This window comes from Centroberyx affinis, unplaced genomic scaffold, assembly GCF_046629955.1.
Source record: "Centroberyx affinis isolate AG114_WGS23_722 - 3 ecotype Tasmania unplaced genomic scaffold, CSIRO-AGI_Caff_v1 ptg000235l_1, whole genome shotgun sequence".
In the NCBI taxonomy this organism is placed as follows: domain Eukaryota; kingdom Metazoa; phylum Chordata; class Actinopteri; order Beryciformes; family Berycidae; genus Centroberyx; species Centroberyx affinis.
The window spans coordinates 268449-290995 of record NW_027278920.1 but is presented as its reverse complement, the minus strand read 5'-3'; the positions used below and the strand labels follow the sequence as shown (position 1 = coordinate 290995).

Genomic DNA, 22547 nt, shown 5'->3' with positions numbered 1-22547 from the left:
TTAAATCAACACCTATGTGTGTCAGTGCATGTTACATTCAGATTTACAAAGATGTGCGGGAAATCACATTGTTGGATCATATTGGCAAAAACTTACAAGAGAACACTTAGCTTACTAAACATTTTGGCAGATTTCCTGCTATGTTTTTGATTTCTTGATATAAACACAGAGTAGAACCGTTTGTGTAGTGTTTGGTTGGAATGAAAACCTGCAGACTCGTGGGCCTCGATGGCACATGGTTGAGAATCACTGCCACTTAAGAATTTTTTTTTTCTTTTTACTTCTGAGCACATAGCAAAAACTGAAATAGGGCTTTCAAAGTGAGGTGTTTGTGCTCCATATATGATATAACAACACAACCATGAGCGACTACAAGCCCAGTTCACAGGATGCTACTCAGCAGCTTCAGTAACTTTCTTTAAAAATATGTCGTGCAATTCATACAACCTTGCCAAACCAGCCATAACATCACATTTTCTTCACCAGGAGTGATTCTAAATAAAGCCACCGACACAAATGATGAATTTGAATTGCAGTATTCAGCATAAACAGGATAGGAGAGCCTGGACTTATGGGAACAAACATTTTTATTTTATAATGCAAACTGCAACATATGAATTATATTATTTACCCAAAGGAGCAGAAAAAGGTCATATACCCGTGGCAGTTAAATCACACAGTCTGTGTTAACTCTAAGTCCAACACACAATATTTTCATCCTAAACCTTAAAGGGAAAACCCACCCTAAAACAAAATGTACATTCCTGTGATGTCGGACAGTTTAGTCTTGCCTCGTGAACACAAACAAGCCTCAGCCAAAGCTACAAAACAAGGGATCCACAACTCTCTCGATGAGACAAACTGAAGAACTTCTCCACTGACAGGAGACCTGACTTTGTATCAAAGTCAGTGATTTTAAAGGGATGTGGGCAAATTTTCTGGTGCATACCCGTTTGCACTTAAACAAAGCACATTTGTATCAAAAAGCTCAAACATTCAATTTCCTTGTCACTGTTCTCTGGTCTCTTGATTCTGGAGAGTTATTCCTGTTCACAAATACTGACTGAACTGTGTAATATCACAGGACTCAGTGAATTTTTAGGGTCAACCTTTGCTTCAAGAAGGCATTCTATCAAAGAACCTCTAAGCACAAATATAGCTCAGGTGAAAACTGAACTCCTTTAATGGAGTTCAGTTATTGCTCAGATAAATAATATTAACTCTACAAGAGAAAGATAAAATTTCACATTGTTCAGATGCATGTAAAAAACAGGAAGTTCTAAAACGTGATGTCAAATTGACTTTTTTGGTTGAAAAATCCCTGCGCTGTTGGTTCTTGAAACGTTTGCCATTTTGTACAGTCTGCATCAAGTCTCAGAAAGTTTTGGAAAGATTAGTTGATTGGCTGAAAATCCAGCCACCATGACGAACAGTGACAGAAGTATTTTGTAAGTCTGGAAAAAGTAAATAGCACCATAGTCACTAAGGGCAAGCCGGAAGGTAAAAGGGGAGCCGCAGGGCACAAAGTTCATATCTGCACTCGAGTGCTGCGGCTTGCAACAAAACTGCTGATCCTTCAAAGCTGATTTTTTGGTCTTCATTCTCCCCTGTCATAGTCTGGCTGTGTGCAGCTTATGCAGATATAGTCCTCCTTCTCTGCTTGCTCAGCAGACACTCCTACACAGATCTGGTGGAACCACTGATTGCAGCTGCCATCGCATTGGACCCAGTTTACCTGAGGAGGACATGAGGAGAACAAGAAAATTATTTGTTGTTGCATTTCACAACATCCAAACGACTAGGATTATCAGATAGCATACTGTAATTCTTGTAGGCTACCAAATATAATACCAAATCACCCATTTGACCCGCTTTCCTTTGAAAATGGTCTGTTTCTTTTCTTCTCTTAGTTTGGAAACATTTAACAGTCTGCTGAACAGGAATTGCTGAGAAATTTGACCCTGGATCTGCCAAACGCTCATTTGAACTGCTACACTATTGGTGAATGAGTCAAGTATGTTTTATTGCAGAAGTGTACAGTATCAAAGCTGATAGGCAGCGATGTCATTGAAGAAATCCTATATGTGGTGCCTTTGACCTTAGCTTTAACCCATCCCATCAGAGAGATAACTATATTCATCTGTTGTTCATCTACATCTGTAAGCCAAAGAGGATAAGATGACAAAAGAAGTGGCTAAATAAATCACTTACAAAAATAAAAGAGTAATAGAAAAATTCCCATTACTCTTGGAAAAATAAACTAGAGGGTTATTCTTCACTTCTCTTGTCATTTTATCCTCTTTAGCATAGCAGATAAAAAAAAATAAACAAACCCAATAGCGATACTGAACAAGTTTGTGATTTTCTTGACAGAGAAAATTGAGAACATAAGAAATCAGTTTAAATTCAATACAGTAGAAAGGTATAAAACAAACCTCATCGCCCTCTGGCTCCCTGCACCACGGTGCAGCGCACAGCGAGAAGTCCTCTTCTGAATCTGACGGGACGGGGTCGGACAGTGTGTTGCTGGGAGAGCAAGTCCTCTTGGCTTCTTGACTCTTCTCCTTGCTCTTCTTGGACTTCTTTTTGCGAGACTTCTTGGCCTTGTCCTTGTGCTGAGAATCTGAGCTTTCCTTGCGTCGCTTGGTCCGTTTGCTCTGACCGTTCACCGCTTCCTTTTTGAGACTCGAAATTCCATTCTGACAAAAAAAAAAAAAAAACACAAACGGCACATTTTCAAGCTGGATAAATTCAACAATACTGATAGACATAAGGTGATGATTATGTAAAGTGTATGGATGGGAAATCTGATCTGTGAACTTTGCTGAAATCACCGTTACCTGGATGTGTTGGGGGCTCCCTCTCTGAGACTGGTGGTGCTCTTGGTCCTGTTCGGTGCCGTTCCCACAGGGGGCACTGTTGGCGGGCGGGGGGGCCAGTTTGTGGAGCAAGGATCTGTACAGCTGCTCTGTCTCGGGCAGCGTGACCTGCAGCAGGAATCCCTCCACCATCAATTCCTCCAGCTCAGGACCTAGTCCTATGACAAATAAGATGAGCAGTGGTGGTTTCAGAGGTAAATCGATAATAGTGAATGCAATGCTTCGATGCTTGGTGCTTAAATCTCTGACACTCACCCTGGAGTGGAACGGATAGGTGCTCGATATAAAAAGATGAACCGTTTATTTCCTGAGTCAGATGGGAAGATATCCTGGGCCAATGTCTCCCCTGCAACAATATATAATAAACAAAAATAACAATGAATGATTGAAAACGCGTACCATAAGGCTCAGTCCTTCCCGCAGCGACCCGGGTTCGAATCCGCCCGCGGTCATTTGCCGCATGTCCTCCCCTCTCTCTCTCTCTCCCATACCTTCCTGTCTCTCTCTCACACTGTCGCTATCAATAAAAAAATGCCTAAAAAATAAATCTTTAAAAAAGAAAATGCTCAATGCGTCTATTAATGACATTTGTTTTACTGATATTAGCTGGATGCAGTTATAAAGCAAACATCCCCCCTGAGGGTGAATGATAAGAATAAGGCTTGGAGGATTGAGAAAACAATAGTTGAACTGAAGTGCAACATACTTGTCCACTGGCCGTCTTTGACACTTCCTCCAGCATTCCCTCTGTGCACGCCTGCTGGACTCTGTGCTGCCAGCGCACCGTCCGCTCAATGAGGAAGCGGAGGGCGTCCCCCTCTGGCAGCCGCACCCGGATCCTCTGCAGGGAGGCCAGTAAGGGCAGAACCCGGTCTAGAGGGGGTTTCCTGGAGCGCTGGCAAAGTGGGCACAGCCAGGCTTGGCCTCGCTGGAGCTCCGCGGTTGTTGCGACGCAGCCACAGTGGAAAGCCTCTCGACAAAGCTCACACTGCACCATGGCACCCGAGGGGGCCTTGTGGCAAACACATACACTAAGTGCACAACAGTTTTCAGCAGGAAGAAACTTGGACTCATTTGAAGCCCGCAGAGCGAACAAGATCTCCATCTCCTTCTGCCGTACCTCTGCAAGAGTGGCCATCTATGAAGGGAGAAGATTACAGCAGTATGTAAATACATTAAATAAAAGTCTGTAATTTCATTCTGTCTGTAAGAGTAGTGAGACTAAGAGAAAATAACTGCACGCACAGCAGAGGCAGAGTCCTTGCTCTCAGAAAGAGCTCTTTCCACATCACTTAGAGAGTCCAGTTTCACTGAGCCTCGTTTACCGATCTGTGGAGCTTCTTTTGCCCTTTTAGTTCTCATCTTCTGAGGCCCTGTCCCCACATCACATCGGGGGCACAGCACCTGGAAATGCAAATGCAAACGCAGATTATTTAGTGGCCCTAAGACAGTTTTGAAATAAATGATCACACCTGGAAATATCTTTGTTTACCTCGAGCAGAGAATAAGGGGAGTTCTTCACTAGGAATGTCTTGGCTGCGCTCTCCTTCCAGGTCTGCACATCGGCCACAAGGGCCTCCAGTCGACTGAGGGGGTCGAGCCTTACTGGGATGCCCTCTGCTCTCAAAACCAACTCAGAGAGGCTGTCCAGCACAGGGATACGGCCCCCGAGCTGCAAGCATGCACAGACATAAAAGATTCAAACACAATCGTCTTTGGCCAAGTCTTGAGTGATGAGACAATTCAGCATGGCATAACTGTGAGTTTATTTCACCTGGAGCGCCTCTGCTTCATTAAGCCATTTCTTGGCCTTAGTGACCAGATCCTTAAGCTGCAGGCAGTTGGGCAGATAAGCAGGGATGTTTTCTACCTCCTGCAGGGCCGCTTCAAGAGTTTCTATGCAGTGATATGGCCTGTGAAATGATGTAACAGGCTTTAGCAAACATATGGTGAATGGTGTGCATGACAAATACAGCAAAATATACAGACAAATTGCACATACTAAAAACAGATTTTATATTGACACAAACAGTAGAGTTTCACAGCTTACTATAGGCTTACTATAAGAATGCATATTTTCTTCAAATCATACGTCAAATATCAGCAGATCATTTAAGCTGCTGGCTGTGGCCGTACGAGTCTAGTTTTGTATGTGTATTCTCTATGGAGCCATTAGCCGGTTAAGCGCTGTCACAACACCCTGATCCTCTTTATCCTCCGGGATCCAGCTTTGCAGACCTGGCACATTTTACTCTGCACTGTCTGAATTTTAAGCTGCTTTTACTTCTTTCACTTTACATCTGCCACCACTGTTAGAGAAAATAGTAAATTTACAAAACATTGCAATTTATCTATATTTCCCTCAAAAAAACACAAGTATAAATCCAGGGTTTAGAAATATAATTTATTATATTATTATATATTATAATTAAATTTTTTCTAAACTTATTTATAGATACATTCAAATTGTGTATTGTACATCGCTGTAATTATTTTTTGTAATATGCTGCCTGGAGAATGCCACTTTTCAAGCCCCTGGAGGGTTTTTAGGCAATTCTCCTTCACATTCACTTGCAAATTATATATTGTATCCTTTTCTTTTAAATTTTTATATGTGATGTGACAATCTTTTATCTTAATAAATGGAGGTTATATATGATAATAAATAAATTGCTTGTAAGGTCTGTAACTGTAAAAAGCTGTGAAATTAGGTCATTCTCAAAGCACAACTTGCCACAACATTTATGATTACATGCTTGCGGGAAGGAATGCTGACAAATTATTGATCCTGTTCATTAGTTTAACAAATTCACTTACCCCAGACCTGTAATTTCTTTCACTGCTTAACAGAAACTCTATGACTTAGGGCTACATTATTCTGTTCTTGTCTTGAATAAATTTGCATCTTTACTTGATCAATCCGTCTACCATCCATCTCAATTCCAGCAGATGCCAGTAGCTTGGCTGCTGAATGTAGAACTGAAGAGAATTTCTTCTTTCATCTCCCCCTCTCCCATTGACAAATCAGCATATTACCCATCATTGCTGTATATAGTCCAGTCCATTTTGCATAGAATTTATGCTGGAACTTGTCGACTTTATGTTTTGTTGAAATGACGCTCCTGTACAACGTTTTCTTCTATCCCATATGTTGATCATTTCATTTATGAATGAAATTTATTCACAGAGAATTGTTCGCACTGAGAAAAAAGCCAGTGTATCTGACTTAATTTGGGAGCTGGTAGATTTGGATTAGTTTATTTCGACAAATATAAAATGCAGAGCACCAACATACAGTGCAGCCATTGTCAAGGATGACGCATCAAAGTCATAGACTTATTTCCAATGTGGTCTTTGATTGTAAATAAAGATGGATGATGCTTTTGGTAGTCTATTCTGCTTTCCCCCCCCTTCTCTTGCTCTAGAACCAGAACTGGGACTATAATGGGGACAGACATGGAAACTGAGGAAACTCTGTGCAGATCCAAACATGAGATAAGGCACAGTGCACTAAAACACGGGTGTGGCTCTGCGCCCTCACCTGGCTTCCATAAGGCTGAGCACCCGCTCCTCCCACTGCTCCGACACAGTCAGCAGCTCCTGCAGGCGTGCCATGGCCCTCTCCACACAGCTGTGAGGGGCCAGGCCCACACCCTGGTCTATCAGCCTTCTCATGGTGTCCAGACAGAGGCTGTCAGGCCTGCTGCTGGCCTGCTGCACCGCCTCCAGCCAGCGAGCCTGCTCCAGTCTCTCCCTCAGCAGGGGCAGCTGGGGCAGCTCCACATCCAGGCCCAGGCTCACATCAAGCAAGTCCTGCAGCTCTGAGGGGCTGGGTGACTCGTCAGAGAGGAGCCGCTCACTGCATTGCTGGAAGTCATCCACCCGAGTCAAGAGGTCCTAGAGGTCAAATTGAACAGGCATTAGGGCCTGACATCTGAATACTGGGACAGAACTGCAACTCTACATTCACAATGCAGCAATGACACACAAACCACACATCAGTTTCTATGTTGTGACAGAAGAGTTAATTTTGAATGACAGAGGAAAGCATTTCAATTTGAAGTAGTTACTTACAAAAAAACACAAATTAGTGCTCCGTATTTGATATTTAAGATGCAGTTTATCAGAAACATTGTACAATGACTATTATTATGATGATTAGACCCTAGAAAATGTTATGATCAAGTATAGCCATTATTAAGGCCAATCCAAGCTCACTAACCTTCAGTAAGGGAGCCTGTCGGATGTTGCAAGGCAGGTTGTCCAACTGCCTGACAAAAGACCGCAGCTCCTCCACAGTCAACACGTTCTGGCTTTGAGACTTCCCTCCTCCAGAACGATACCTACAACACAAATGAAAACTGCTGGAGAGATCTGCAAGAACAGGCAGCAAAATGACAGAGAATTTTGCCAAAAAATAGTATCCAAATTGTGGTGCTGGCACCTTGAAAAGAAATTGTATTATGATACAATCTTGATTCATAGAGATACAAGTCAATTATAAACAATCAGTGATGTATCACAATTTAAACTTGGATTCAAAACATGAATACAAACTTTACAGGAAATTTTCTCACAAATATGCCAACATGGCAAACACTTGATAATGAACACAGCATATCTGTCTTGATACTAGGAGTAGAGAAATGTAAGTATTATTAGAAAGCTGGCACTCTACTCCTTCCAAAATGTGACTGAAAACAACAGACTCAACTCCATATTTAATGTGTCCATATCCATGTTGGTAGTACCTCGTCTGTCGCTTCCCATTGAGAAGTTGCTGTGCAATCACTGCACACTTTTCAGCATCTAAGGTGATGGTGCGTAGCCGATCCAGGAAGTGGGTTTGTGGAAACACCTTTACTTCTGCCTGCTCCACCAAGCTGTGAAGCTCATCCAAGCCTGTCCATAATGAAAGCAGCCCAATTTCTTAGTGAATGTATCCATATAGCACAATGTTCAAATACATAATTTAAGTGATAACAAAAGAGTGGCGAAAGTTATTTTTTCGCATTTAAATACATAGAAGTTTGTGAAGATTATATGATTTGAGCTTTATAATAAATTAATACATTACATAAAACTATAACACGCAAATTTAATTCAAGTAGTTTACTTTATATGCCCATTTAAACAATAAAAAACACAGAAAGAAGAAAGAATTGCAAATTGTGCAGGTGAGCTAAAACATCACAAAGGGGCTCAGAAAAAAAAAAAACATAAGGTAAAGCAAGGCAAGGCAAACTGACAGTGTGGCAGATAAGATACGATAAGATAGCACTTTATTAAGAGAGAGTGCTTGTGATATTAGGATATTTTGTAGTAAGACAATGTTTGCATTGCCCACTCACCTCTTTTCTTATTTTGTGTAGGCTCCAGTATGTCCTGGACATTGCAGACCCAGTCTTTGTAGGACTCGGCACGTAGCTTCACCGCTGCCAACATGGGGTACAATTCAGCCAGTGTAAACTTGTAACTGCAGGAAAAGACATAGAAATTTCATTAGAATATGATATGGTCTTGTATGAGGTAATGAATACATGATATGATGATTTTGTTGTGCAAAAAAATATTTGGAAATGCATTAATTTGGTATATTTTTGCCAGAGATCCATGCAAACTCAAAGTCAAGATCAAATTCTAGAAATGTAGGCAAATTCAAATAACAGAAAAGATCCACTTATATTTAATATATTAATCCATTTGTTTAATCTGGGATAGGTACACACTGCCAGAATTCGGTAATGACAACCGAATTTATAAATGAGTGAATTCGTATGTCTGGTACACACTGGAGCAGAGCGGAGTAAAATTAGTGGACTGTGCATGTACGGGTAACAGGAGTCACTCCACTCCTCCGATCTCGCGATGGTTGTTAAGAATGTCTTAACCATAGTAACGTTTACTTCAGACCAATATGGCGGCTACCGTTGCCTGTATTTTCCTTGGTATTTTCAGTTTACTTGACACCGGTAACAGCAGTAACCAGTGGCGTCAATTTATCCATAAGATCTCAACAAACCGCCACTGACAGCGGCGTCATATTCTCTTTTTCCACCGCATGTACTTGATACTTTTAACGGCAACATTTGGGCAGGGCCAAGACCGCAGAAGCGGTAGGAAGAACCGCAATGTTGAGGAAACAGGCTAGACAGATAATTTTAGAATGTCTCACAATACTTACCTCCGTATCTTTCAAATTAACGGTCATAATGTTACGTAACTTAACGAGTGTTGCGCCTTATGTCACGTAACAAGCAGTTGCCCAGTCGGGTTCTGGTTCACACTACTCGCACTAACCGAAACCGCTCTCAAATTCGGTGGTCTGAATTTTCAGGGAGTGAGTTCGGTTGTAGAATGCGGTTGTCACTGTCGCCTTTCACCTCATTCATACTATTTTGCTCAACATTTCTTATGTTAGGGATTTCTTAAGGTTGTAGTTAAAGTTAGGTGTCCAGACCCTTTCTAGTCAGAATTGTTCTGAATCTGCCTCCGCTGCCAAGTCCAATATCAGGTCCTGTTTCTACATCTTAATGGGAAGCGCAGGCTGGAATACGCATTTGGTTTACGGAGCACATTTTTGGCCAGTTCCTTAAGTTTAAATGAAAAATAATCAGCCTCCCCAATGCCACTTGTAAAAATAAACTTTTGTCCAAATTTGCTGCGGACGGGAAATTGGACAGAGGATACTAAAATTGCAGAGGGAGCTTTTTATCTTTCTTGTTATTGTTCTCTTTTCTTTTTCACAATACCAGCTGCTGTTCATTGACTCGCAAAGAACTACAACTGTTGCCTTCATATTGTGCCACTACAATTATTGGAAAGTAAGCACGTTGTATGACCCACAGTAACTTATACCGTCAATTAGTCCAATACAATTTATCAAAACATGAACAATGCCATGACTGTGTTTCAATATCGTGCACCATAGTACAATTTGTGTTTGGGGCTTTGCAATACATTTTTTTGTCTTAATTGTAAGGTAATTCAGCCCACAGCAAAGTGGTGAATACTTTTTTAAACTGTTTTCTCTATCTTAAGGACGGAAACTTGAGACTGCAGAATTGTTTTTTTTAAAAAAAGTATTTTGGTTTAGCAATGAATAAAAAAACAAAACAACTAACTATAAAACTAACTAGTGATCCTTCCAAACAGAAAAATGCATCTTCTAGGTTTTTGTTTTTTTTATCATTTTCACATTGCTTCACAAGGATTTTTTTTTTAATTTAGTAAAATTTTGTGACTATGAATGATTATTTTGAGTATTTTTTTTTTTTTAGCAAACCTACATAGTGCAGCTTTAAGGTTTGAAGGGGTTTTAACTGCATACTGGTTAGTTTCAAAAAGAGCAGGTTATGCAAACCTGATGCAAGGTCTTGTGGCTCTATTTGTAACTAGCTAATATGCCGTCAGGAAGCCCAACTGATAGCCTAGCTTACGTAGATCAGTATCTGCTGGACTACACATGGTCATGATAGGAGTGAGGAATCAACAGTAACATTCAAAAGTGAGTATGTCCAGTTGTGGTGGTTCTTAGAGACGGACTCACTGGAGTGTGCGGCTGCTCGGAGGACAGGAGCAGAGGTCCTGGGCGTGGTGCAGACACACCAGCTTGCCAGGACTGCAGGGACAGGTAATGCCAGACAGGTAGCAGGTGGTCCGACACTTGCAGCACTGCCGCTCCTCATCTGGCAGCAGGTCATAATGTACTTGCTGAGATTGCACCACACCCTGGGGATACAAATACATAGTCATTAGAGCTGAGGAGAAGAAAGAGGAGCTGGATACAAAGACAGTACAGGAAGAATAAGTATTTTCTCCGTCTATATGGTTTTTTTCAGTCTTCTGTTATGACCATTATCTTCAAAATATGGAAAGAAAGGCTGAGAGCAATCACTTGTATAATAAACAAAATAAACACTGAAACTACAGCTGGCACTGCTTGCCTGCATTAGACTTGGCTAATCTGACAGACAAAATTAAAATATAAAAAAGGAAAAAAAAAGTGTTTCAAAGTGTCCTGAACACAAGAATTGCTCACCATCTTGTTAACCCTCTCCCTAAGCTGCTCTTCTTCCTGGATCATAATGGTCATTTCCTTCTGCACTGCTGAGGCCAGGTCCACATCCATGTCCGCTTTAGAGGCCATGTTACAGACCATCTCATCATGGGAGAAGACACAGTATCTGCTCAGCTGGCGGTAGTGTTCCACACACTTACGGCCGATGGGCATCTGCCAGAAAATACAGGGAGGGGGTTGAGTTCAAGAACGATGGGGCAGAAGTCACAAATGCTGTAGGAAAAACAGGCTTCTGTTCTTCCAAAACATCAGGATTTTCCTGCATACCATCTGTCAATTGTATTTCAATGTTTCATTGTACATTTTCTGTGTCCTGGATTCTGTTTTCCTTTGTTGTGATTAGTGGAGTCAATAAGAAGTGTAAAGAAGCCTGGGTACTGTGCAGACAGATTAGTGCACACTATTTTCTCACCCAGTCCATGGTACAGAAGTTGACAGCTTCAGCAAAGTTGAAGCCCTGGTTGAATCCACTGTGGTAGGCCCTGGGGAAGGTGATGACAAACTCGCCAGCACACTGGTTGGTGCGATAGATCTAGACAAGAGTTGGCAAAAAAAAAATTATAAGCTGGACTTGTTAAACAGTCTCTGATGTTTTGTTCACACCTAACCTTATTTTAGACATTCAAGTGTGATGACAAAAAGTGAGTGTGTGAGGGAGTGCGTTACCGGGACACCGTTGTTCATCAGTGTGTTGGGGTTCATGATGGTGACCAGCTGGTGCAGCAGGTCTGGCTGGGACTCAAACAGCTCAGGGGCCAGTTTCCTCATGACCGCCTCGAGGTGCTCTGCAGCATAACCCGGGGCCCCGTACCACGTCTTTGGCTCCCCCCTGTACACATGGGGAAACAACTTGGTTATAAACACTCACAACACCATAACACTAATGTTGTTGCACACCGCCAGTCCCACTTTATTGGAGGAGGGAACATGAGACCCATTTCATCCAGAGGAGGGGGTGGTGGGGGGTGTAATTGATTGACTATGTTTACCTGGGTAGTACTACAACATTGCATTACTTTCTGACCATGGTTGGCAATATACCAGACTGATCCAGCCAGTTGCACACCAAAATTACAATCACTGTAACATGTACACAATACAGTTTGGTCCAAGAGTGCACTCTACCAGTGAAGGTAGTTTATGGAGTAGCTCCAGTGGTCCTCAATATGCCAACAGAAGGAGGAGAAGCACATGCCCACGTAAAGCCAGGGTAACTTCATCCCACAGATGTCTGCCGTAACATGAGTCAGCACCGAGGCATCCAACACTGGCATGTTGTTCAGGTTCCAGCCACAGCTCAGGTAATCCTGCAGGTCAGAGACAGGTGTCAACACTCCAGTCAACTGTCACTCACCGGCTCACTGTAGCCCTGTCCAGCTGGCATTAGCATCACCGGAGAAAGTGAGCGTGTCCAAAAACATGAATATGATGGGAATGTCGGCGATTTCCCCAGCTACTGGCCAAAATACCTACTCTGCTTTTTGAAAACATTCTTGAGGTTCTTTATGTAGTGCTGTGATGGTTGTATATTAGCTTTGATGATAAGTGTTTTTTATAATGAACTGTTAAGGTGTGCATGATATTAGATACTACTTTCATGACAAATCCAATCTTTGAATGTTGTGGAGGTAATGAAGGTAACTATTACATGCATTCTTGAAGACCTTTAATTCTGTCTGGAATGGGTTTTAGAGGGTAATCAAGTAATATCAAAGTTGAAGTAATGTACCTAAAGCCAATTTAAATCTAATTTATAAGAACAATGTGCAGTTGTCATGTAGACAAGTATAACACTCTATGCACTACACAGCCACACTGTACCTCATCCTCAGGAGGGATTTCAACCTGACCGTTCTGAACAGGGAAACCGCTCCCAAACTCCTTGGAGGCGATGTCTGCCCCGTACTCTACAGTGACGTCCTCCTCGATGGTACTGACTAGACGCCAGAACTCCTTCTCCACCAGCTCAGTAGGAACCATCTACACACACAAAAAAATATATTGTGCATATTAGGTCCAATTATGTAGTGTATTTATGCTCTCTAAAAAAAAAAAATACAAAAAAATATCCTAGACATATCCTAGTTTCATCCAAAAAAACAAATGGAGATTGAGAACAGGAGCACAAAGACTGGCTAAATTAACAACAGCTGACATCAACTAACAACTGATGCCATACTCACATGACTGGCATGTTGAAATAATCGATTTGAAGGAATCAGCCATGTCTCCAAAAGTTTGGAGGGTGTAGTTCCTGCTGGCCTGCTCAAAGCCAAAGGCAACAGGAGGTTTGCCGCATTCCTGTAGAAAAATGGATGGAATATAACGTCATGGCAAATGTAACCATACTGGAGAGGGGGGGGGAGTTACATGTGACAATAGCTTCCAGGCCGGATTCAAACCCAAGACATTACAGGTACATGGTATGCGCCTTAGCCAATTGAGCCACTAGGATGCCCCTTGTTTGCGCTTTGTTACCTCCCCACTCACTCCTTTCTTCTTCTTTTCCCCCCCCTTTGACTCCCCTTTGTTTGGTTCAGACCACCACTGTTTTATTTAAATTTCAAGACTATCCTTGCGCTCCATTTTAAACAACTTCAATTTAGGAGAAAGTACGTAGAAGGGGATCCATGATGTGTCTAATTAGGGATGTGGGAAAGTGGCAATAGTTCACCTGAGCCAGGCACTTGGGGCATCTCCAGTCTCCTTTGGGAACATCGTGGAGCGGAGGGATCAGGCAGAAGGTGTGATAGCTGTCATCACAGCCATCACACAACAGCAGGCGGTCCTCAGCACTCCCACTGCCACATACCAGACACATGTACTGGTCCACCTGAGCAGACAAAACAGGGGATTAGTGGGCGTTGTCTTTGTTCCGTAAGGTGCAATTTGTTCTGTAATATACAATTCACTGCACTGCACAACACAAAGAACAAACGTGAATCAGAAAATCAGAATTGTAGTCATACTGAAAGGACATAGCATGTGTGTCATAATTTCAATACAAACATAAAGCTTTACTCACTGTAGGTTTGTTTATCCTACTCAATACAGTGTCTTTGTCATCTATTGGATCCTCGTACTCCATGGGTTCCTGTTTCACCTCAACCGCTGCCATTCTCACTGAAAGACACAGATGAATGCTCAATGGAAGAGTTAAGATACACTACTTATAAACCATGCGGCATGAGTTGTCTCTGTGCTTACCAGGCTCTGGCTTGGCCACATACATCCCCATCCTCCTCCTAAGATTGGGACGATTCTCACAGTCTTCCTCTGGCTCAGTTTTAACACAGCCTCTCTGCCAGAGTGCCATAGTGAGTGAGTGAAAAGGAGGGAGAGAGAGAGAGAGAGAGAGAGAGGGAGAGAGAGAGAGTGTGAGAGAGAGATCTACGCTTCATTGGGTCCTCAGTAAGATATTATGGACACCCCTTTCACACCGGACATGTGACCTGGAAAATATGTGGGCTGACCCTTATTGTGAAAGGTAAAATGGCCGGTGTCATGATTAGGGTTGAGAGCCCGGTCTGTTTCTGGAGTGTCATGTTGTCCGCCATGTTGGACACAGAATGTAAACACATCTTTCGAGGATGTTATAAGGTGACCCAATAGGCCCTTTTCACATTCTGTTTCTCAATGCTTCTGTGTTGAGAAACTGGTGCATTACAACTTCCTGTTGCCAGCTATGGCCTTCAGTGAATCGTTCCACAACCTGCCCAAAATTTGTAATATAGTTAAGTTGGATTGGTTTGTCAATAAGTGTGTACGAGCCTCAATATGAATTGCCTTACACACAATGAACCCGTATCATTCCCAGGTTGTGTGCGCGCGAAAGCAGTATGAATAGGAACGTTTAGTCGACATTTACTTACGATTTAAACACAAAAATAACATCTCGACTGCCCAGATATACTCAAGGAAAATTTTAAATGATTAAGGCAGCAGTGTCAAGTCAGAAACCAGGGTGAGAGACAGAGCAGACTCACTTCTGCTCTCATCCGTTTTGCACGGCGGGCGATGCTGCAGGTCTCCTGGGGCTGGACAGACTGGCGCTGCGGCAGGTCGTGAGGAGTGTACTCCTTGTCCTTGGTGTCATTGGTCAAGGTGGCCTTCTGCAGGGAGAAGTTGATAAATGTAATGAGAAATACACTCTGGGACTTTGGTCACAAGCATTTGAACTAACTGACTAAGAATTAAGTAACAACAAGTAAGACAGACAGATGAATAAATAAATAACTGCTGTAGTCAACATTTTAGGCTCTCAGTGAAATAACAATGCCAAAGCAGCTTACTGTACTGTCAATTGTTTTCTAAATGTATGTTGAATCAACAAAGCCAACACGTGCATCTCTCTTTTTAATGATATAGGACGGGACAAAACTAAAGTTTTTTTAGTTGAGGATTTTTAAATATGATCATCTATGTCAACAGTTGTGTTGGCTACATAAAGCATAAATCCACTTTGCTGATGATCTGGACTGACAACACATCGGAAACTGAGACCGGACCAGTCAAGTGTGACCATTTTAGTTGCATGTCATAGTTTCACTACCCATTGCTTTGTTTAACCTTTTTGATGCACAGCCCATTCGTATTGATTTGAGACACGAGAGATTTAACCAGTTGTGCGCTTCACTGTCAGCATGTATTCTGTCTCTGCTCCTTGCAACAAGTGAGAGACAAAAACATGGAAAGTATTCCAGAGCATAGCAATGGCACTTAGCCTACCTTATAATTGCATAGTTTTTGTGCAGGCAAAAAGGGAAATTATATTCCATGAGTAATGTATAAATGTGTTATTTTGTACTTTATCCATTATTTTTCCAGAATTTCTATCTTAAATATATCTGACCATAGTTGTATTAGCATATTTGAAAATCTTGGAATAGATCTATAAGAGAAATATTTAACAGAATTGGAATAGCATAAGTATCAAACCAATCCTACTGCAACCGATCTCTAGTCACAGCACTTCTAATGAAAGTCTACTGAAGCACAGACACAGCCAAAAACACAAGGAATGCCATGGTGGGACTGTCAACAAATTCAATAGTTTCAGAAGAAATTTGGTGTTCCTTAAATTTGGTGTGTGCCTGAGAATTTTTGCTGTCGATTCTAGTTTTTTTAGGTTGAGGACACCAGTGACACAAAGTTAAAGTTAGTGGTCTGCTACTGTTCATCTGGCTGAGGCACACACTGCATTCAAAGCAAAGCTAATTCAGCAGCGTGATGCAGACCATCTGACTCAAACTTAAACTTTTCCTGAGACAATATATCTTATTTTATTACGATATCTTAACAAGTACCATACGGCTACTTCAAGACTGGGAATACGATACTGTTGAATTTGTGAGATCTCACCCCCACAACTTGGAATGTGGATCATGACAGTATGAGCTCAAAATAAACACACATGCTGCCTGTGACAACAGTGTCTTGCTCCTTAATCATTGTCACGCACAACAATTGCGGCTTGGCTGAAATGCCTGGGCCAAAAGATTGTGGCCAAACCATCTAATACTTGGCACTTATTTGGTCACTGTTTTGCACTGTTGTTTCCATCACTCTCCCAGCACTGAACAGGGGGACTGGATCGAAGGAACACATTCACTCAAACCACCCAAAGATTTTCCCTGGTTATATACTGAACCGTGTAACTTGATAAGGCATTGCAATCGACTAGGAATTCTTCCCAAGCTCAGCCACTCAATTGTGAACAATAATCGCTGTTCTATTGGAAAAAAAAAAAAAGCTCAGAGCAATGACATACCAGCAGATTGACTCCGGTCTGGAACAGGTTATAGGGGTAGAGGATCCTCTCATAGTGTGCCCGCAGATGAGAGCCAATAGCCTTGCCTGGAGCAAAGCCCATCTTGACAGATATCTTAGTCCAGCGCCTCTCTCTGCAGACTGCATCAAATCCTCCCTCTTCATTCACCAGCTTGGAAAGGAAGGGACCATGCAGTCTTTTAGTGGGTGTGTGTCCATGTGTATAAAATGCTGTGTTATATTCATGTGCACATGAACTCAATATGTGCAAATAATTGCATTATGAATGGTTTAAATGATCACTAACAGTCTGCTGGTCATTTTAGATTCATGCATCCAAATTGTGCAAGATTTTGTAGATACCTTGTTCAGTTGGTACAGATCCAAAATCTTCCTTTCCACATGAGGGATTTTCAGAGTGCACCCTTGAAGCTCCCAGAACTTTGCTATTTGATCCAGGAAGTTGAGCTTAACTCTGGTCTGAGCCTAAAAGCGGGGTAAACAAAAGTTAATGTTTTATATCAATAACATCCAATTACTTATTCTCTAACTTGACGACAGGTGTCAGAAATTCAGAGAAAGTCAGACAGGTAACGTAATAAGTGAATGTACCTCCAACTCATTAAGCCTTTGTATCCGTGGTGTGAATTGCAGTCTGTCTACATCGCAGGCAAATGGTGGCTGCCATTCCTGCAAGAGGAAACAATACCATTTTGTTAATCAAAAGAAGACAAGCTTTTTGATAGTTGCACCTCGAACAGAAGCCTTTTCCACCAATTTTTGTTCACAAATATGGCAAACTATAGAGAAGACAAGGACCCCATGTGAGTGATTATGCAGATAAAGTCAAAACAACCTCCTTAACTTTTAAGGATTAGCTGGCCTTAGCTTAATACATTTTTAAACCATTCTGAATGCCAGCATTGTCTTACAGGTTTTGTAATATAGCCTAATTGTGAGATGGTTTTATAAATAAAAATATATAATATTAATAAAATATTTTATAAATATTAAAATCAAATGAGCAAGGCTATTCTACTTAAAAGGCTATGTAACTACTTTCATACAGACTCCTAAACTATTACTAGGCCTTTATGTCAATTTCAGACCGTAAGATTAAAGTTTGGTACATAGTCTGCTTTAGAGATGGCGACAAACACCACAGTAGAGACGAAAATGATTCTGGGCAAAGTTGGAGAAGTGCTGATGAGACAGAACTGACCCTTCGCCTATGGCTATGCTCATCATTTCAATGCGATTTTTTTTTTTAAAGATTTATTTTAGGCATTTTATGCTTCATTGACAGAGATAGTGTGAGAAAGAGACAGGAAGGCATGGGAGAGAGAGAGGGGAGGACATGCAGCAAATGACCGTGGGCCGGATTCGAACTCGGGTCACTGCGGGAAGGACTGAGCCTTATATGGTACGCGCTCTACTCGGTGAGTCACCGGGGCGCCCCATTTCAATGTCGATAGCCCAATGCAACTACCATTTGGCTTTATGGTATCTGGAAATCATCACGCACACAGTTTTGCAGTCTGATTCAGTTCAACATCTAGAGCCCATTTCAAATTGTTAATGACTGTAACACATAAAAGAGGCTCTATGCTGCCATAAACTAACATTATTATATTGTTAATTTGGCTGCTACAACTGTCAAGAGAGCTGCTACCAGTATATATTAACATTCACATGTTAAGTTGAAATAATTTACAGTCACTCAAGCTATTTCTTCCAAGACTCCCAACACCCCTGATGTCATTTCTGCCAGTGAAGAGCAGACAGAAACGCTTATCCTTAGTTGAGATACGTTTCACATTTGACCTTCATATGGAACAAGCACTCTCAGACTGACAAAGTATCAGCACTTGGCTGCACAGATTTTTGATATGTTTGTAAGCAGATGGTCCTAATACTTTTCAAAATACTGAGTTCTATCAACTTAAAACATGCCCCATGTTTTTTCCCCACACTGAAATGGGAGGATGGTACTTTTTCTTCAATGGCTTAGGAACTGGGTTTGACGCTATGCTCCTGCTTTCAGAATTCACAATCCACATTAAAACCACCGATCTCACTGAGATTTATTGAGTGGGCCTGATATCAGCTTTGGACAACAGAAAAATTTTACTTAAATTTAACAGAATTACCAAAACCAATAATAATGTCTGAGTAAATTATGATATGAAACTTGCTAGTGATGCATAAAGGAAACATGAGGGAGAGCTTACTTTTGCACAAAGTTTATTTGATTTTTATATATCTTTAAACATTTCTAAAATTTTCTTTTCACTTTGAAGATAGAAATCTATACAATTTACTCAAAAAAAAGTGTTGTTTTTTTTTTTACATTATTTTGTAGCATAATAAAATGGATGCACCTCGTGAAACATAATTATCTTATCTTTTACAAAACAGTCAACACTTCAGAATGATCTGGCTCATTTGGATGGGGACACGCAAACTCTGTTTGCTTCCAAATTGTGCGGTTCGGTTCTCAAATCCAAACTTCCATTGACACTGCATTGTACTGAAAATGGCGCGTACCAAACTAGCATCAGAGGTACGTAAACTGCTCATGTGTCCTGACTCTGGTAAATTCGGCTCTGGAACCGGTTTGCACTTTTTGTCTATGATCACAGTACTCCCTGAAGGGTAGAGAAATACATATTTTACTACTGAAAATGGGCAGCATTTCCCTTTAAATAACCACCTAGCGCACAGCTGATGGAACACTGACATTGCATGTAATATTTACAATGGCATTAGCAATGTAAAATTACCAGGTCTGCACAGACTTTTTCTTGAAAAGGCTGACCAGCGCAGGGACAACAAAACTTGCTTTAATACTGCCGTGTCATCTTTAGACAAATTTTGAAGCTGGATTAGAAGCACAAATGTCCTGATACAAGGTGACCACAACTGTTTTGAAACATCGGGGACAGCCCTGGCTTTTCTGATGACTGTTCAAACACAAGTGCGACCACTCTGATAAACAATACGAGTGTGATTTCGGTCTGACTGGCCCTCCTCAAATAAGTAATGACAAATAGGTCTGGTGCCGAGTTTGCCCAGACATCCTCAACATGTTGCTGGAATTAATTTGCATTTACGCGCACCTCAAGTTCAAATGTGACCAACGTAAAACCTTGGAGGAAATCTTGACCACATATCGTGGTCTGATCAAAAACAGGTTGCAAATATCGTCCCTCTTTTAGAAATGTTTGTATTTTTTTTTGGTGTTTTTTGCTTTATTGGACTGCTTACAGTGGAGAGAGACAGGAAGGGGGATGATATGAGAGAGGGAGAAAGGTCCTAGGCTGGATTCAAACCCAGGATGTTACAGGACTCCAGGACGCCCATTGCCTTCCTCCTTGAGCATATACAAAACAAATATGTGGCACTCAAAAGTTTGACTTAGCTAAAATCCACTTTGAAACTGCCCATTCAATGTCAACCTTTTTTATTATTTGCCCTACTGTGTAAGCTCCATTCTCTGACTATGTGGCATGTGCTAGCGCAGATCAACTTTTAAAATAAGAGTCATACTTGGATCAATCATACACATTTTAATATACAAGTCCAGACTATTTACTGGGTTTGTTTGAAATTTTTTTAAATTTCAAAATTTGGTCTACACCTGCTAGACAGCGCTGGCATAATGTTGCTTATGCAGAATAGGGCAAATGGTGGACTTTGAGATTCAGATTATTTTAACAAACTCAAACTTTTGACAGTCTAATTTTTATATATATCCATTTTATATATAGCAACACAAGGAGAAGGGCATCATAACATAACCCGTTTTTGACCAGCCACTTCTTTCCACACTATGTAGTAAGGCTTTTTACTCAAGATGCTGTTCGGGCGAGGTACTAAGTATGACTTTTTGTCTGCTTGGGCACTTCTAAATGATAAGCTCTGCATCAGAAAAAAAAAAATAATTCTCTCTTTGAAGATATCTATTGTAGACAACTGTAAATTAGTCAAAATAATTCTATTGCAGTAAATGTGATGGCCAACAATTCCTTCAACCATCCCAGAATAAGCATAGGCTTTTAACTTGAGGCTGCAAGAGCGAACAACCTTTGCTCTAACCTTCTACTACCTTCCTTTTATTTATATGTGCTCTGTACATTCAGCCATGACTTGTTTCTTTTTGGATGGGTAACCACTAGGGCAAGTTTTCTTTTTTTTTTTTACATTTAATTCCACCCCTTGCCATCCTGTTTAGTCGTGCAAAATGGGCCGTCACAGTTTCCTAATTTGCATTGAAGAACGACCCGGATATTTAGTGACATACAGATCCAAAACAACAATGTTCACCCTGTACGTTAATATTTTCAAACTGATATCCGCTATAGGTGGCTGGATTAGTCTCTACTCAAGTTATAATCCTTTATTTCACTAGCAGAAGCCCTTTATCTTATTTGCATGACTCTGTGGACACACCCTTGCATCACGTATCTGCCCTCTCCTCACTAATAACCCCAAAGGGAGGGTCAAGAGAACGTGAGGTTTAAGGACGTTGAATAACACTGACATAATCTGACAAGGCACCCAAGACAAGCAAAAACATGATAATGCATCAGCAATCAGATCGATTTAAGATGCGTTGGAATTCAGTCATTTAACTTTGGGAAACAAAATTCTGCTATTTGAGCTTCTTCTCATCTTTTTAAAGACTAAATATCTGACTCTCATTTAGGTGGGTGGAGGCAAGAGAGACAGAACAATCCTCCAATCAGAAACATAAAATGTTATAAATATAGCAAATTGTGAGTGAGCTGCTTTCATGCTTTAATTAAATTTACTACAGGTCTACAACATACCGCTATAAACATCCAGGTAAAATCGCGTCCAGGCAAGTTTCAGGCTAACAAACCAACTGTCCAGTAACCAACGCAATATTAAATACCATCCGCGATCAGTCTCTCCATAAAGAGTTGGTCACCAAGCACGTACGTAACATTACAGCAAGGTGTCAGACAACGGCATCATAAATGGGCCTGATTGCGTTACCTAGGTTAACTCAACGCAAATCCGTTAAATCCTGTTTGAAAAACTTCAGCTTTTCCATGTATCTATTTTTTTTTTTTTAAATGCACTGAAATTACCAAATTTGATCTTGGTCAAATGTTAGCCATTTCCGTGCCCAAGTCCAGGAAGCGTCTAACGCTAACGTAAACAATTTCCATTTGTTTGCATACTGCCAAACTTTAGCATTTGGCTTAATTTTGGGGGACATATTCCTATAACTGTCCCAATGAATACATACATGTCCGGCTAATTCGAGGGTGAAAACTTACTCGGGACTTTAATTTTATTTGAATGGCATGTATCTGAGTGAACAGTCAGGGGGACAGTCAGCTTCACTATCGTTGTTGCAAACAACGCACTCCCGAGCTCAGGCTAGCTGACAATTCAACTCGGAGCCGCAATCCGCCATGTTGAAAACCTGTCTAAAAACACAACTTTGTCTGCTAAATTATTAACATCAGCTGTAAAGAAACTACATGATGCAAAAGACTGAATAGTGGCCCAAATTAAGAAATACTCACTGGTGGCGGTCGGACCTTGCAGATGCCAGTTTTCTCTGCAATGGGTCGTATTTTGTTGATATACGCAAAAGGGTCGGCAAATTCTTCCCAACTAGGCTCAAAAACAGGGCACTCCGGAGGAGGAATGAACTCATTCAGCTGTGGCTGGGTCATCGTTGCATCTTTGTTGTGACTGTCGGACAAATAATTTAAAGTTCCTCGCGATGAATTTGACGAGGAGATACTCGCTTTCAATTTCTGGCTTCAGATCATGGCCAC

The 22547-nt window shown here is 41.2% G+C and overlaps 1 protein-coding gene across 1 annotated transcript; it reads right to left on the bottom strand.

Annotated features, from left to right (window-relative positions):
- Nucleotides 1-371: 371 nt before the first annotated feature.
- On the bottom strand, nucleotides 372-22547 carry kdm5ba (lysine demethylase 5Ba). Its single transcript, XM_071543023.1, is given in 28 exon segments — nucleotides 372-1735; nucleotides 2436-2699; nucleotides 2841-3037; nucleotides 3135-3225; nucleotides 3586-4017; nucleotides 4125-4283; nucleotides 4372-4551; nucleotides 4654-4792; nucleotides 6421-6776; nucleotides 7102-7222; nucleotides 7631-7781; nucleotides 8231-8355; nucleotides 10429-10610; nucleotides 10921-11112; nucleotides 11372-11491; nucleotides 11626-11788; nucleotides 12085-12266; nucleotides 12781-12939; nucleotides 13139-13167; nucleotides 13170-13260; nucleotides 13634-13792; nucleotides 13985-14082; nucleotides 14167-14260; nucleotides 14946-15071; nucleotides 16730-16900; nucleotides 17092-17214; nucleotides 17341-17418; nucleotides 22290-22547. Coding segments are annotated over 28 exon segments (4473 nt in total). The 5' UTR covers nucleotides 22443-22547; the 3' UTR covers nucleotides 372-1597.